General features: G+C 47.1%; 1 protein-coding gene across 1 annotated transcript in view; it reads left to right on the top strand.

The window, feature by feature from the left end:
• The window catches only part of LOC137380263 (plexin-A1-like), a 484,672-nt gene that overhangs the window by 355,006 nt on the left and 116,224 nt on the right, over positions 1-13,442 (top strand). The window contains exon 11 of the mRNA XM_068052142.1: positions 3,316-3,412. Coding sequence (XP_067908243.1) covers positions 3,316-3,412 — 97 coding nt within the window. The remainder of the gene's footprint in view (positions 1-3,315; positions 3,413-13,442) is intronic.

Raw genomic sequence — 13,442 nt, 5'->3', positions numbered from 1 at the left:
TTGGCCCATAGCCTTGAATGTTATGACGTGCCAAGTGCTCATCCAGGTACTTTTTAAAGGATCTGAGGCCTCTACCACCCTCCCAGGCAGGGCATTCCAGACCCCACAAACTGGGGGCACATAACTTGAAGCCAACTCCCCCACCCCACGTGCCCCCAATCCTTCGAACTCTGGAGTGGGAGTGTGATCAGCTGAGCTAAGCTGGCGATGACCCCATTTTCAGTTGAGGAACTATACTGGCCAGTGTGGATTGTTTAAACTGGAACTCCCCTGGCTCCACAGGCCTGGCTGATGATCTCACTTGTCTGTCAACGAGTTAATTCGATACAGAGGAATCTAAAGCTGTACTTCATGAAGTACATTTGTTATCACTCCACAATCTGATTTGCAAGGCACGTTCCAGAGCACACTTAATTTAAAATTAATTCTTCTTTTCCTTCTCTCTTCTTTCCCCACCCAATTAACGCAACCAAAGCTGCGCCCCTTAACTCTGAGAACAGTCTTCTGGTAGTTCTGCTTTTTAATTTCCTCTCCCTTCTTCCTTCTACACTTCCGTCACAAGTTGTATTAACTGACCTAAGTAGCTCTGAGGCTTTATGGGTTGGCGAGGGGTAATATTGACACAGATAAAATTGTATGACCACCTGTGCTTGTCCTGTCAACAAGGGTGATATGTCTGGGTGTATCTTGTGGCTTCAGAAATGGCGATTATCCCCTAGAGATAACACTTGGTTCGTGGGATCGCCTGGGCTGGTCTTGATCGCCTGAGGGTGTTGGAAGGGAATCTTCCTAGAGTTTTCCTTTCCTTGTTGGCCCTGGGTTTTCACTCTGGGTTTTTTTTTTGCTTCTCCCAGGAGATTCCATGGCTGGGTTGGGGGAGGAAGTATCTGCTCCCGATGCTCCAGTGATCATGGTATGTGGGACAGGCTATGATGCACCATCTGGTCTTTTCCAGTCTATCAATTTTGTATGCGCATGCTGATTGGTCAGTTGGTACTGAGTCTCGGACCAGTGACTTCCAAAATTCTATTCTTGGTTTGTGTTACATTAACTAATCTCAGACAGCACAGAATTAAGAGTCCTAGAGTTCATCGGATCATAGAATGATACAGGACAAAAGGAGGCCCTTTGGCCCATTGTGACTCTGCAAGCTCATTGAAAGAACTATCCAATTAGACCCACTCCCCTGTTCTTTCCTCATAGCCCTGAAATTTTTCCTTTTCCAATATTTAATCCAGTTCTCTTTTGAAAGCTATTATTGAATTTGCATCCACCAACCTTTCTGGCAGAATTTGCTGTTTTAAAAATGGTTGCTCGTGTTGCCTCTGGTTCTTAAATCTGTGTCCTCTGACTCCCACCCCTTTTGCCACTGAAAACACTTTCTCTTTAATCATTCTATCAAAACCCCTTCATAATTTTGAACACTTGTATTAAATCTCCCCTTAACCTTCCCTGCTGTAAGGAGAACAACCCCACCTTCTCTACTCTGTCCAGGTAACTGAAGTCCCTCATCCCTGGTACCGTTTTGGTAAATCTTCTCTGCACTCTCTCCAAGGTCTCGACATTCAGAATTGGTCAGAGTATTCCAGCTAGGGTGGAACCAGTGATTTAAAAAGGTTCAGCAAATCTGGTGTCAATGCCTGTGGGCTGAGTATGGGGAAACCAATAGAGGTTCCTGCTCTTTGTTACTATCCAGATGAAATGGGTACCTGCACGTTGATGTTGCATGGAGCTGATCTGATGCCCTCGACGGGTAGGTGCCCTGTCAATAGCCACTGTTTGGGCTTCCGTATGAAGAATGATTAGCTGGAGGGTTGCTGGGGAATGCACCCAGCAAGAAGACCACAACTTCAGGAAAAGAAAGGATGAAATTGGCGACAGAAAGAAAAGCAAATGATCATTGGTTCCCAATAAGAGTAATGGATCTTAGGACATGTTAGTGGGATTTTGGTTGTCTTGCGGAGACCGGAACAGTGTGCTGTTCCTCAAACCATCCAGATTCGTATATAGGATTAGCCTCATGTAAACACTGCTCTTCGGTGAAGCCTGCCTGCCACCTTCCAAAACCTAAGGGACAATGAGTAGATAGAGAGAAACTCTTCCCGTTTGCAGAAGGGTTGAGAACCAGAGGACACCGATTTGAGGTGAATGGCACATGAGGAAAACCTTTATTACACGAGTGGTTAGGATCTGAAATGCATTACCTATAAGTGTGATGGAGGCAGATTCAATGGTGGCTTTCAAAAGGGAATTGGATAAGCCCCTGAAGGGAAACAAAATTGCAGGGCTGCAGGGGAATGGGACTAGCTGAGTTGCTCTTGTAGAGAGCTGGCATGGACACGATGGGCCGAATGGCCTCCTTCTGTGCTGTAAGCATTCTGTGATTCTATATGTATGTGAAGCAAAGGAGAGCTTTGATCCAGCAGTACAAAATGCTGTGGCGTCAATGGCAGTGAGATGCTGGGCAGAACATCATCCTATCAATGGAGAGTATGTGGGGATATCCATACTCTGGCTTTGTGCTCGACTGGGTACTACAGTGCACAGGTGTTTGTACACATCTCTACACCAGTAACATTTTGAAGGCAGAATTAGGCAGGGAATATTGATCCAAAAATTAAGCTTAAAGTAATTTTAATAGGGTGCCATTGCTCTTCATGGTAAGTGAATTACCCACTCAGAGACCTCCAGGCTGGTTGGTAATGATGGAGCCAAGTCTCACTGTTCATTATGGCAACATAAATTGATAACCTTTGAGCACGTCACTGTGTCCATTGCTGTAGAATGTAGAACACAGCAATGCTGTTATTTTCAAGGGGAATCAGTGCATGACCTGACTGTGTATAAAGTGAAACCTGTTATTTTCAGAACCTTGAGAAAAAGAAAGTTTTGTACAGTGTCTTATCGTATCGCTTAAATCCCAAAGTGTACAGTCTTATCCAGTGAATAAATTTGAAGGTATCTAGCCAGTACAGGCACAATGGACCCAATGGCCTCCTTCAGTGCTGTAAGATACAGTGATTCTATGAGGAGTCTTGCAATACAGGCAAATTGTAATCTAAATAGCACAGAGGAGGCCATTCGGCCCATCATGCCTGTGCTGACTCTGTGAAAAATAGGGCAGCCATTTTGTGCACTGCAAAGTCTCTCAAACAGTAATGAGGGGTGAATGGTAGATTCGCTTGTGAATTGGATAGGAAAGTGACTTGCTCCCCTCAGTCAAAGCCTCCCATAGTCACAATGCTAAAGCCACCCCCCACCCCCCCCCCCCGCCTACCCCCTCCTTTACTAATCCTGCCTGTCTTTTTCTTCCAGTACACGTATGAAGGAAATGACATCAGTGACCTTCCTGTGGATCTCTCCATTGCATGGAATGGAAATTTTGTCATCGACAACCCTGCCAACATTAAAGGTACGGTCAGCAGATTAAAGGCGGCACATTCCTCCATGGGGATTACTGATACCTCCAGATCCCGAGACCTGATTAATGAGGCCCATACGTTATACAGGATGATTTAGGAGATGGCCATATTTGCACGTGTTGGATGAAGGAAATGGGTTACTTAAAAAGCAGGACTTGCATTTATATGGCGCCTTTCACAACCGCAGGATGCACCAAAGAACTTTACATCCGAGCAAGTACATTGCCAGAGGTGCTGCTTTTCAGATGCAATGTTAAACCAAGGCCCCTGTCCTCCAGGACATCACTTTGTAATGTTGGTAACATGGCAGCCAACTTGTGTGCAGCAAGCTCCCGCAAGCATCAATGTGGAAATGACTAGATAATATATTTTAGTGACATTGGCTGAGGGATAAATATTGCCCGGGACGCCGAAGCGAACTCCCCTGCTCTTCTTTGGATAGTTCTGTGGGATCTTTCATCACCTGAAGGACAGACGGGACCTTGGTTTAACATTGCATCTGAAAAGCAGCACCTCTGACAGTACAGTACTCCCTCCAGTACTTGTGGCAGTTTTGTGCTATGGGCCTTTGCTCATCCCAGCCTGCTGGAGATTACCCAACCTTATTGAATATAGGTTGTTTGGAATCAAAGACTGGGATTTTATCTGAGCAATGGGGGTTTTGACCACCAGCGAGACCCCCGTTTTGCCTCCTCTGGGGGGGCGTCCGCTGGATCAAGGCCAATTAGGCCTTTAAGTCGACAATGGCGGTCCTTCCCCGGGATCAAGGATCCTGGTGGCGGTAGTCCATCTGCCGAGAGCTGTCGGCCAATCAGAGTCCAGCAGCTCTTTCACTGAGCAGCGGCACCGTGGAGGCAATGGCTGCTGCTGGTGGAGCACTCGCCCGAGGCCCTGCAGCCAGGCCACAGGTAATTCACAGCGGGAGGGGTATCACTGGGTATGTTGTGGGGGAGGGGGTTGGCAGTAAGGGCAAGGAGGTGGCTGTCAGCTGGACACTCCCTCCCGATGCCCTATCCCTTGCTGAGGCACAAAGTGCCTTTTAACGAGGGATGCCCCCCACCCCCTCCCCAGAGCCGGCAAGCAATTCGCATGTTTTTTCTTGCCATGCTCCCTGTGCGGTGACAGGTCTGACCACCGCTGGACCAATTCCGGCGGCGGCAGGAGGAGGCCCTCAATTGGGCATTAATTTCCTACTTAAGGGCCTCAATTGGGGTGATGGGACGGGATGGCCAATCACAGGCCTTCCCGCCCCGGACTTGAGTTGGGTGGCGGTGGGAAGGTGGCCTCGCCCCCATTTTGCCCGATTATATGCTCTCCCCAACTCCGAGCCCAATTCAGCCAGCCAGAATGAGTTAACAAAACTTACGTTGACGTAGCACCTTTAACGTAGTAAAACTCCCAAGATGCTTCACTAGCGTGATAATCAGGGAAAATTTGACATTGAGGGAAAAGGAGATATTGGGACCAGAGGTCGTTTTTAAGAGTGCTTGAAATGAAGGCAGAGAGGTTTAGGGAAGGAATTCCGGAGCTTGGTATCTGGACAGCTGAAGTCACGGCCTCCAATGGTCGGGCGAAGGAAGTCGGGGATGCAAAAGAGACTGGAATTGGAGGGACAGAGCGTTGTGGGGCTGGTGGATGTCACAGAGATGGGCAAATAATCTCATCCCACGTATGAATTAGATGTAAAGTTTCCCCTACTCTCCTCTTGTATTATTTCTTAACGGGAGCAAGTTGAAATGGCCTGAAATTTGCTTCATCTTAAACCTTTACATTGGAAGAAGGCGGCTTAGCTGCCACTTTGTTTTCTTTTTCCTTGGATAAGTAAGATGCCGTTCCTCTGCTCCCCCCACCGCACCCCCACCCCCACACACCATTGAACCCACTATGGGTACTTCATCGTCATCCTATCACATGGACTCTACTCTGTTAACTCAGACAAGTTCCCCTGTGAGGCACCTTTTTTGTGGATGAAGAGCCCATGATATCTAATAATTTCTACTGAGCCCTCCTGTTAACATTGGGACCAGTCTTATGACCCTAGGCTCCTTCGACAGCACCTTCCAAACCTATGACTGCTACTACCTAGAAGGACAAAGGTAGCAAATGCATGGGAACACCACCACCTGCAAGTTCCCCTCCAAGTCACACACCATCCTGACTTGGAACTATATCGCCGTTCCTTCACCGTCGCTGGGTCAAAATCCTGGAACTCCCTTCCTAACTGCACTGTGGGTGTACCTAGCCCACACAGTTCACAAAGGCGGTTCACCACCACCTTCTCAAGGGCAATTAGGGATGGACAATAAGTGTCGGCCTTGCCAGTGATGCCCACATCCTGTGAATGAACTTTTTTTTTAAAGTATGGTAGCTGGTACTCTAAATTGTGCCCCACACTGTAAACCAAGCAAATTCAGAGCAGCTGTAGCACATTAAAAGACAAACTAGATTGTATATTTACAAAACTGATGTTGAGTGTTTACTTCTTGCCTTCAAACATTACATCCTGTTGTGATACTTGGCCCCGCTTTTCAGATTTTATGATTACTGGTGTAATTTGCCATGTCAGCTGTCACCATGTAGCTGCAGATCTGGCCACTAGGTGCCTCTGTGGAGCAGGTTTCTGAGGTGTGTGTGTCTCACTGCAGTGGTCCTGTGCTCATCAGGATGAGGGACTCCGTGATGGGACATGGAATATGTTACTATTTCAGGTAACCAGTGTTGACATCAAACACAGCCAGGTCATGTGGAAGTAGAGTAAAACCCAAACAATTCTCTTCGGCTCCCACTATCAGAAGAACACCCTTTATTTTTGCATCGGTGATATGTTTCTACTTCCTATAACAGCTATCCTGTGGCTTGTCGGACTGAGACGAACAGTTTAGTGCTGAGTAGGGCTCTGCTTCGGAACTGAACTGAGAGTTCCCCAACTCTTTTTCTGTGTAAGGCCCAAGCAGGCAAGGAGACTGTGATCTCATCAGTCTGTGCTGGAACTGAATCAAAGCCTCCGAGGTTCTGCCCATCAGGAAAGATTGAACAGGCTGGGGCTCTTTTGTCTGGAAAAGAGAAAGTTGAAAGGGTGACCTGCTAGCGGCAGATTATGAAAGGGTTTGAAAGGGTAGACAGAGAGAAGATGTTGCCACTGTGGGGGAAATGAATACTAGAGGCCGTAAGTATAAGGTAGTAATAAATAAATCTAAAAGGCAATTCAGGAGAAACTTCTTTACCCGGAGAGCGGTGAAAATGTGGAACTCACTACCACATGGAGTGGTTGAGGGGAATAGCATAGATGCATTTAAGGGGAAGCTAGATAAACACGTGAGGGAGAAAGGAATAGTAGGTTAATTTGATAGGTTTGGATCAAGGGTGCCCAACCTTTTTGTGTGGGGAGCCACATTACAATTTTTGTCTTACATAGGGGGCCAGTGAGACAATTTCAGAAAGATAAAGGCATTACAAATTTATCTTACTATTAATCAAAACAGTGACAAATGTGCATTTTTGTGAAGAAGCTTTAAATGAGAAGACTAATTTATTGACTTACTTTCTGGCCACTATGTTGGACATTGATTTAGTGAGATACCTGGCATTTTTTTGCTTGCACAAGTAGTCAGTGTTTGCATGCTTAGAGTCATGGAGAGATACAGCACTGATACAGGCCCTTCGGCCCACCGAGTCTGTGCCGACCATCAACCACCCATTTATACTAATCCTACATTAATCCCATATTCCCTACCACAGCCCCACCATTCTCCTACCACCTACCTACACTAAGGGCAATTTACAATGACCAATTTACCTATCAACCTGCAAGTCTTTGGCTGTGGGTGGAAACTGGAGCACCCGGCGGAAACCCACGCGGTCACAGGGAGAACTTGCAAACTCTGCACAGGCAGTACCCAGAACTAAACCCGGGTCGCTGGAGCTGTGAGGCTGCGGTGCTAACCACTGTGCCACTGATGTAGCAATGTGGAGTATTCCGGATAGATGTCATTCTGTCAGGAGTGATCCTGATTTCTCTCTTAATCTCTTACTCTCTTTCTCTCTCTCTCTTTCTCTCTTTCTCTCTTTCTTTCCTCCTCTCTCTGTCCCCACCCTCTCTCTCTCACTCTGTTCCCACCCCCTCTCTCTGTTCCCCCTTCTCTCTCTCTCTGTCCCCATTCTCTCTCTCTCTCTCTCTCTCTCTCTCTCTCTCTCTCTGTTCCCCCTTCTCTCTCTCTCTCTCTGTCCCCCTTCTCTCTCTGTCCCCTTTTCTGTCTCTCTCTGTCCCCTTTTCTGTCTCTCTCTGTCCCCTTCTCTGTCTCTCTCTCTCTGTCCCCACGCTCTCTCTCTCTGTCCCCTTCTCTGTCTCTCTCTCTCTGTTCCCCCTTCTCTCGCTCTCTCTCTCTCTGGCAGTCGCAGAGAGCGGGAATGCTCAGCAGATGGTTGGTCATTTTTTTAAAAAAAGGATCACAAGCAGTTTCACAGCTGACAGGTGCTGACATTGAGAATAGCAGTTTCTAAACTTCAGACAGTTTCAGCGATTTTTAAAAAAGGTCAAACCCCGTGGAAAACCCCGAGTCTGTCCGAAGTTCATTGCTCCCGATGTCAGCACCTGTTAGCTGTGAAACTGCTTGCGATCCTTTTTAAAAGGCGGTCTGACAATGGGGGTTTTCTCGTCTCGAGTAACTGACCCCTGGTGAGGATGAGGAACGGCCCGAGGGCTGTATGTTGGACAACCCTGGTTTAGATCAAGAGGGGTGGGAGGCGGCTCGTGTGGAGCATAACACCAGCATGGAGCAGTTGGGCTAAATGGCCTGTTTCTGTGCTGTACGTTCTATGTAAACTGGCTATCTCTTCTCTTCCTTCTCTTTTTGAAGTCGGCTGTGAGTTGATCTTCAGAGGGAGGAAAGTTTTGAGCAGTATTGCTGCACCGCAGGTAATGTTTTTACCCAGTATGACACTAACACTGCTTCAAATGCTGATCATGAATAGTCTGTGTTGGCACTCGTAAGCTCAGACTGTGCATGCTCCTCCACCCCCACCCCCCCCCCCCCCCCCACCCACACTCTCCGAGCAATTTAAAGGGGAATTACACACAAGTATCAGCCATTACTTAGTGGCTGCCATTTTTGCCACGTGTGTCAGAAGGTAGTGGATTCAAGCCCCACTCGATAGAATTGACCACATAATCTCAGCTAACATTCCAGTGCTGCACTATCTGAGGTTTCATCTTTCAGATGAGACTTTAAACCGATGTCCTTTCTGCCACCTGAGCTGAACGTAAAAGGTCCCATGGCAATTTCAAATAAGAGCAGGGGCCTTCTCCCCGGTGTTCTGCCCAATATTTATCCCTCAAACAATCACTTCTTTTAAAAAAAAAATGTATTATTTGATTATTAGCATGTTGCGGTTTGTGGGATCTTGCTGTGCGCAGGTCGGCTGCCACATTTCCTTACATTAAAACAGTGGCTACACTTCAAAAGTACTTCATTGGCTGTAAAGCACTTTGGGATGTCCTGAGATTGGGAAGTTGCCAAATAAATGTAAGTCTTTCATAGAGTCATAGAGAGATACAGCACTGAAACAGGCCCTACGGCCCACCAAGTCTGTGCTGACCAACAACCACCCATTTATACTAATCCTACATTAATCCCATATTCCCTACCACATCCCCACCATTCTCCTACCACCTACCTACACTAGCGGCAATTTACAATGGCCAATTTACCTATCAACCTGCAAGTCTTTGGCTGTGGGAGGAAACCCACGCGGTCACAGGGAGAACTTGCAAACTCCGCACAGGCAGTACCCAGAATCGAACCCGGGTCGTTGGAGCTGTGAGGCTGCGGTGCTAACCACTGCGCCGCCCCTGTATTAGTGCAATTTTCTTCCCATTTTGTCCTTGTCTCCTGATGCACGCTGGGGCACGTTTCCAGGGACACTGGCATTATTTCGAAGTGGACCGGCTGGTTATTTGATGTTGTGATTGAGTGGCGACCCTTGCTTTGCAACACTTGCGACCATTTTGCCTTTCCAAACCTTCCTGTGCCTCCAACCGACTGCTGTAAAACAATAAAAGTGCCGAGGAGCAGTTCCAATATCCAACATACTGGTAACCTCTGCAATCGTTGTTTCCTGTCGGTAATTGGTAATCTACACGTTTTGACTTAATTTCATAACCACAGAGAACTGGTTAAAACATTATGGGACAGTGACCGCAGAAAGTGGGGTGAGAAAGATCCAACTTTTGTAGTGTATGTGTTTATTAATGCAAAAAAATAAATGAAGGCTGGTAAGGACACAGATATCTCTCTTTGTTATTCAGAATTATGTGATCACATTCAGGAGCAGTGTTTAATTAGAGAGTGTTTGCTTTGGGCTAACAGCCACTTGAGACTCTTCATACAGTAGATGCTTTTCTCCTCTTTCATTCTAAACCCTAAAGGCTAAATTTCTCTCTCTCATATTCCTACTGAAGAAAACATATGAGTCAAAGCAGGTGTGATGTTGATAGAAAGTGTTAAGAGCATTTTATTAGTCTTAGAATTTGTAACTCTCCCAAAAATTGATTAACAATAGTCAATTTATTTTTCTTGTCAAGGTATCATTGTAAACTTTGTCAAGTCTTCCCAGTGAAATTGAGTATTTTACTGTAAATCAGATCTGGTGTGTTGTGTTAAAATTCAAAAGCAAAATGCTGCAGATGCTGGAAATCTGAAATAAAAACAGAAAATGCTGGAAATATTCAGGTCAGACAGCATCTGTGGAGAGTGAAAGAGTTAATGGCTGGAACTTTACAGTAGGCGGATGGGAGCCGGACTCCGACGTAAATGTTAGTAACGAACCCAGTTCCACCCAGCCTGGGGATCCGTCCCGTATTTTACGGATTCCCAGGCTTTAAGTTGGCCCGAGGCGGGACTTCCACCCACTTGAGGGAGGAGGTCCTGCCTCAGTGAGCTGCCGGCCAATCAGCGGGCCGGCAGCTCTTAGTCTCAGCAGCGCCACCGGGAGCAGTGGCCACTGCTGGGACTGCAGCCCAGCCAACCGAGGAGGATACCAAGGAGCCGGGACTGAAGGTAAGTTCGGGCAGCCTCATCAGGGGAATCGGTCGTGCCCTGGTGAGGCTAGGGTGGTCGTTTGGGGGGAGGGGGGTGTCTTGGATCCCGGAGTTGGGTTGGGAGGCGGGGGCAGCCCTCAATCGGGCACCCTGTGCTGTTAAGTGGCCATTTAAGGGTCTTGATTGGCCTTGGGCAGGCGGGCCACTTCTCACCCCCCCACTCCCTCCCCCACTGCCGGACCTCCGTAAACTTGGTCGACGGCGGAATCGGGGCGATTAGGCCTCCCGGAGCCTGCCGCTCAATTTTACGCCGCCACCATCCGACCCGCTGGGGTGGCGTAAATTTCTGGCCAATGTTTCAGGTCTGTGACCTTTCAGCAGAATTGGGAAAAGTTAGCAAAGCAATAGGAAGTGAAAGGGGGTAGGGTGGGAAGAAGAGCAAAAGGGCACGTCTGTGATAGGGTGGAGAGCAGGAGAGATTTTCTCTCTGTTTCTCTCTCCCACAGATGCTGCCAGGCCTGCCTGAGTATTTCCAGCATTTTCTGTTTTATTACAATTGTATAGAGTCTTGGTGGGATCATACCTGGAGTACTGTGTACAGTTTTGGTCTCCTTAGCTAAGGAAACCTATATTCCCTAGAGTTTAGAAGAATGAGAGGTGATCTCATTGAAACGCATAACATTCTTAAGGGGCTTGAGGGGGTAGGTGCTGCGAGGATATGTTTTCCTGCCGGGGAGTCTGGAACCGGGTGTCACAATCTCAGAATGAGGGGTTGGCCATTTCAGATGAGGAGAAGTTGCTTCACTAAAGGGTTGTGAATCTTTGGAACTCTTTATCACAGAAGGCTGTGAGTGCTCAGTCATTGAGAATTCAATCCAAAGCTCGATAGATTTTGAATACTAAGGGAATTGAGGGATATGGGGATAGTGCGGGAAGGTGGAGTTGAGATAGATCAGTCACGATCTTTTTGAATGGTGGAGCAGGCTCGAAGGGTGGAATGGCCTACTCTTGCTCCTATCTCTTAATAGTCAAGCATGTGGGTGCAGGACTGGAGTTGCATATAGGCCCAGACCAGGTAAGGACAGCAGGTTTCCTTCCCTAAATGGTGTTAGTGAGCTCGCCGGATTTTTATGATTATCCAGCAGCTTCATTGTCCTTTCTGCTGACAGCAGATTTTTTATTTCCTCGAACTGAAATGAAATTCTCCAACTGCCAACGGTGGGAGCCGAATTCACACTCTCTGGATCACTATTCCAGTAACATAACCATAACATGACATAACGCGACCATAGCCTATAGTTCCTCATTTAATGAGTGAGAAGATTTCAAAGTGCTGTCGTAAAAATGAATGCTGAACAAGAATTTTTCTTCAGAGAGCAAAGATGTCGCAGTCATCGGTGATGTATATCACCGTGTTTGCAGTCAATCCTTCTGTCTGTCCTGAACAACATCTACTCTCTGTCATGTACCTGTATGTCCAGTTCTGAAGCTTTACCTGGACGTCCATTATCTCTATTCGTGCACTTTAGTTGTGCAACCTCTTTTCGGTCTCTCACTGAGCTCATATTGAGTCTCTCCAGGACAAACTGTCCTACTTGCTGCCTCCTTTGCACTGTTGGGCTGTCCTTCCCTTACCCCACACCCCCCCCACTCCCTGCGTGCTCCCCCCTCCCCCAGTACAAATGAATTTTGCGTTTTCCTGTTGCATGGGAGTTGAGGGGGCTGCCGAGGCCTTGGTCCTAAAATCAGCTAAACATTGGACAACATTTTGGCCATACCGTACAAAATTTTACCATCTTCCCTAGAGCTGGTTGGGCAAATGCTTGCTCCAGTCCAAGTGGCACATGAACTGCTTGGCCACTGCCAAGGAATCACTTTCTGCTGGGGCCTTGTGATTAGGGTGATATTCACTTTGTATCACTAAACAATGGTGTTCCTGAGCAGATTCCAAAAACTGCTGCTTCTCGGGGTGCCAGCCCTCTAGGATTGCCCTGAAGTCTCCAGGAATTGAAGATTAATCTCCCAGACACTACCAAAAGCGACCCTGAAGAAAAGTCATGAGTCTGTTAGGAATATATTCGCTGTAGCTTAGAAGAGTGAGTGGGGATCTCATAGAAACCTATAAAATTCTAACAGGACTTGACAGGGTAGATGCAGGAAGGATGTTCCCGATGGTAGGGGAGTCCAGAACCAGGGGTCATAGTCTAAGGATACAGGGTAAACATTTCAGGACTGAGATGAGGAGAAATTTCTTCACCCAGAGAGTGGTGAGCCTGTGGAATTCGCCGCCACAGAAAGCAGTTGAGGCCAAAACATTGTATGTTTTCAAGGAGTTAGATATAGCTTTTGGGTCTAAATGGATCAAGGGGTATGGGGAGAAAGCCAGAACAGGTTACTGAGTTGGATGATCAGCCATGATCATAATGAATGGCGGAGCAGGCTCGAAGGGCCGAATGGCCTACTCCCCCTCCTATTTTCTATGTTTGGGGCGAAGGAGGGAGAGTGTTTAAAATAAAATGGCGTTCTTGTTTTAATTTTCTTGGGACGCTTTTGTTTATTAGTTCTTGGAGATTGGGAGTGGGGAAGTAAAGGCTGATTCTGACAGTAAAGAATCATTCAGTTGGGTACCCAAGAGTGTCTCAACTTTCCAACTGACCGTGGAAAGGCCGTGTGCCACTAAGTCGAAAGGTGTTGGGTGACCAATGGCAGGGATGCAGAGTGGAGGTGGTTGGAGGTGGAAGATTAGTGATGCAATCTCCAGGAATACATCTAACCAGAGGTTGGCAACCCTTCCCACTATTTTGTTGGATCACAAACTACTAAGAAAAATTGAGGTATCTCCCGTTTTCTGTCGAGGAGGAAAATGTAACGCGTTGTGGTTGTCAGCAATGTAAAACTGTGGCACGAACCGTCTTGACCTGCTTTCTGTTTTCATTCTTAGCCAACTGCTGAGCTAACCAGATTGTGATCCATTGAAAGGCCAT

This window comes from Heterodontus francisci, chromosome 19, assembly GCF_036365525.1.
Source record: "Heterodontus francisci isolate sHetFra1 chromosome 19, sHetFra1.hap1, whole genome shotgun sequence".
Taxonomy (NCBI): Eukaryota; Metazoa; Chordata; class Chondrichthyes; order Heterodontiformes; family Heterodontidae; genus Heterodontus; species Heterodontus francisci.
Note: the sequence above shows the minus strand (reverse complement) of the source record. Positions and strands in the feature narration are given on the sequence as shown.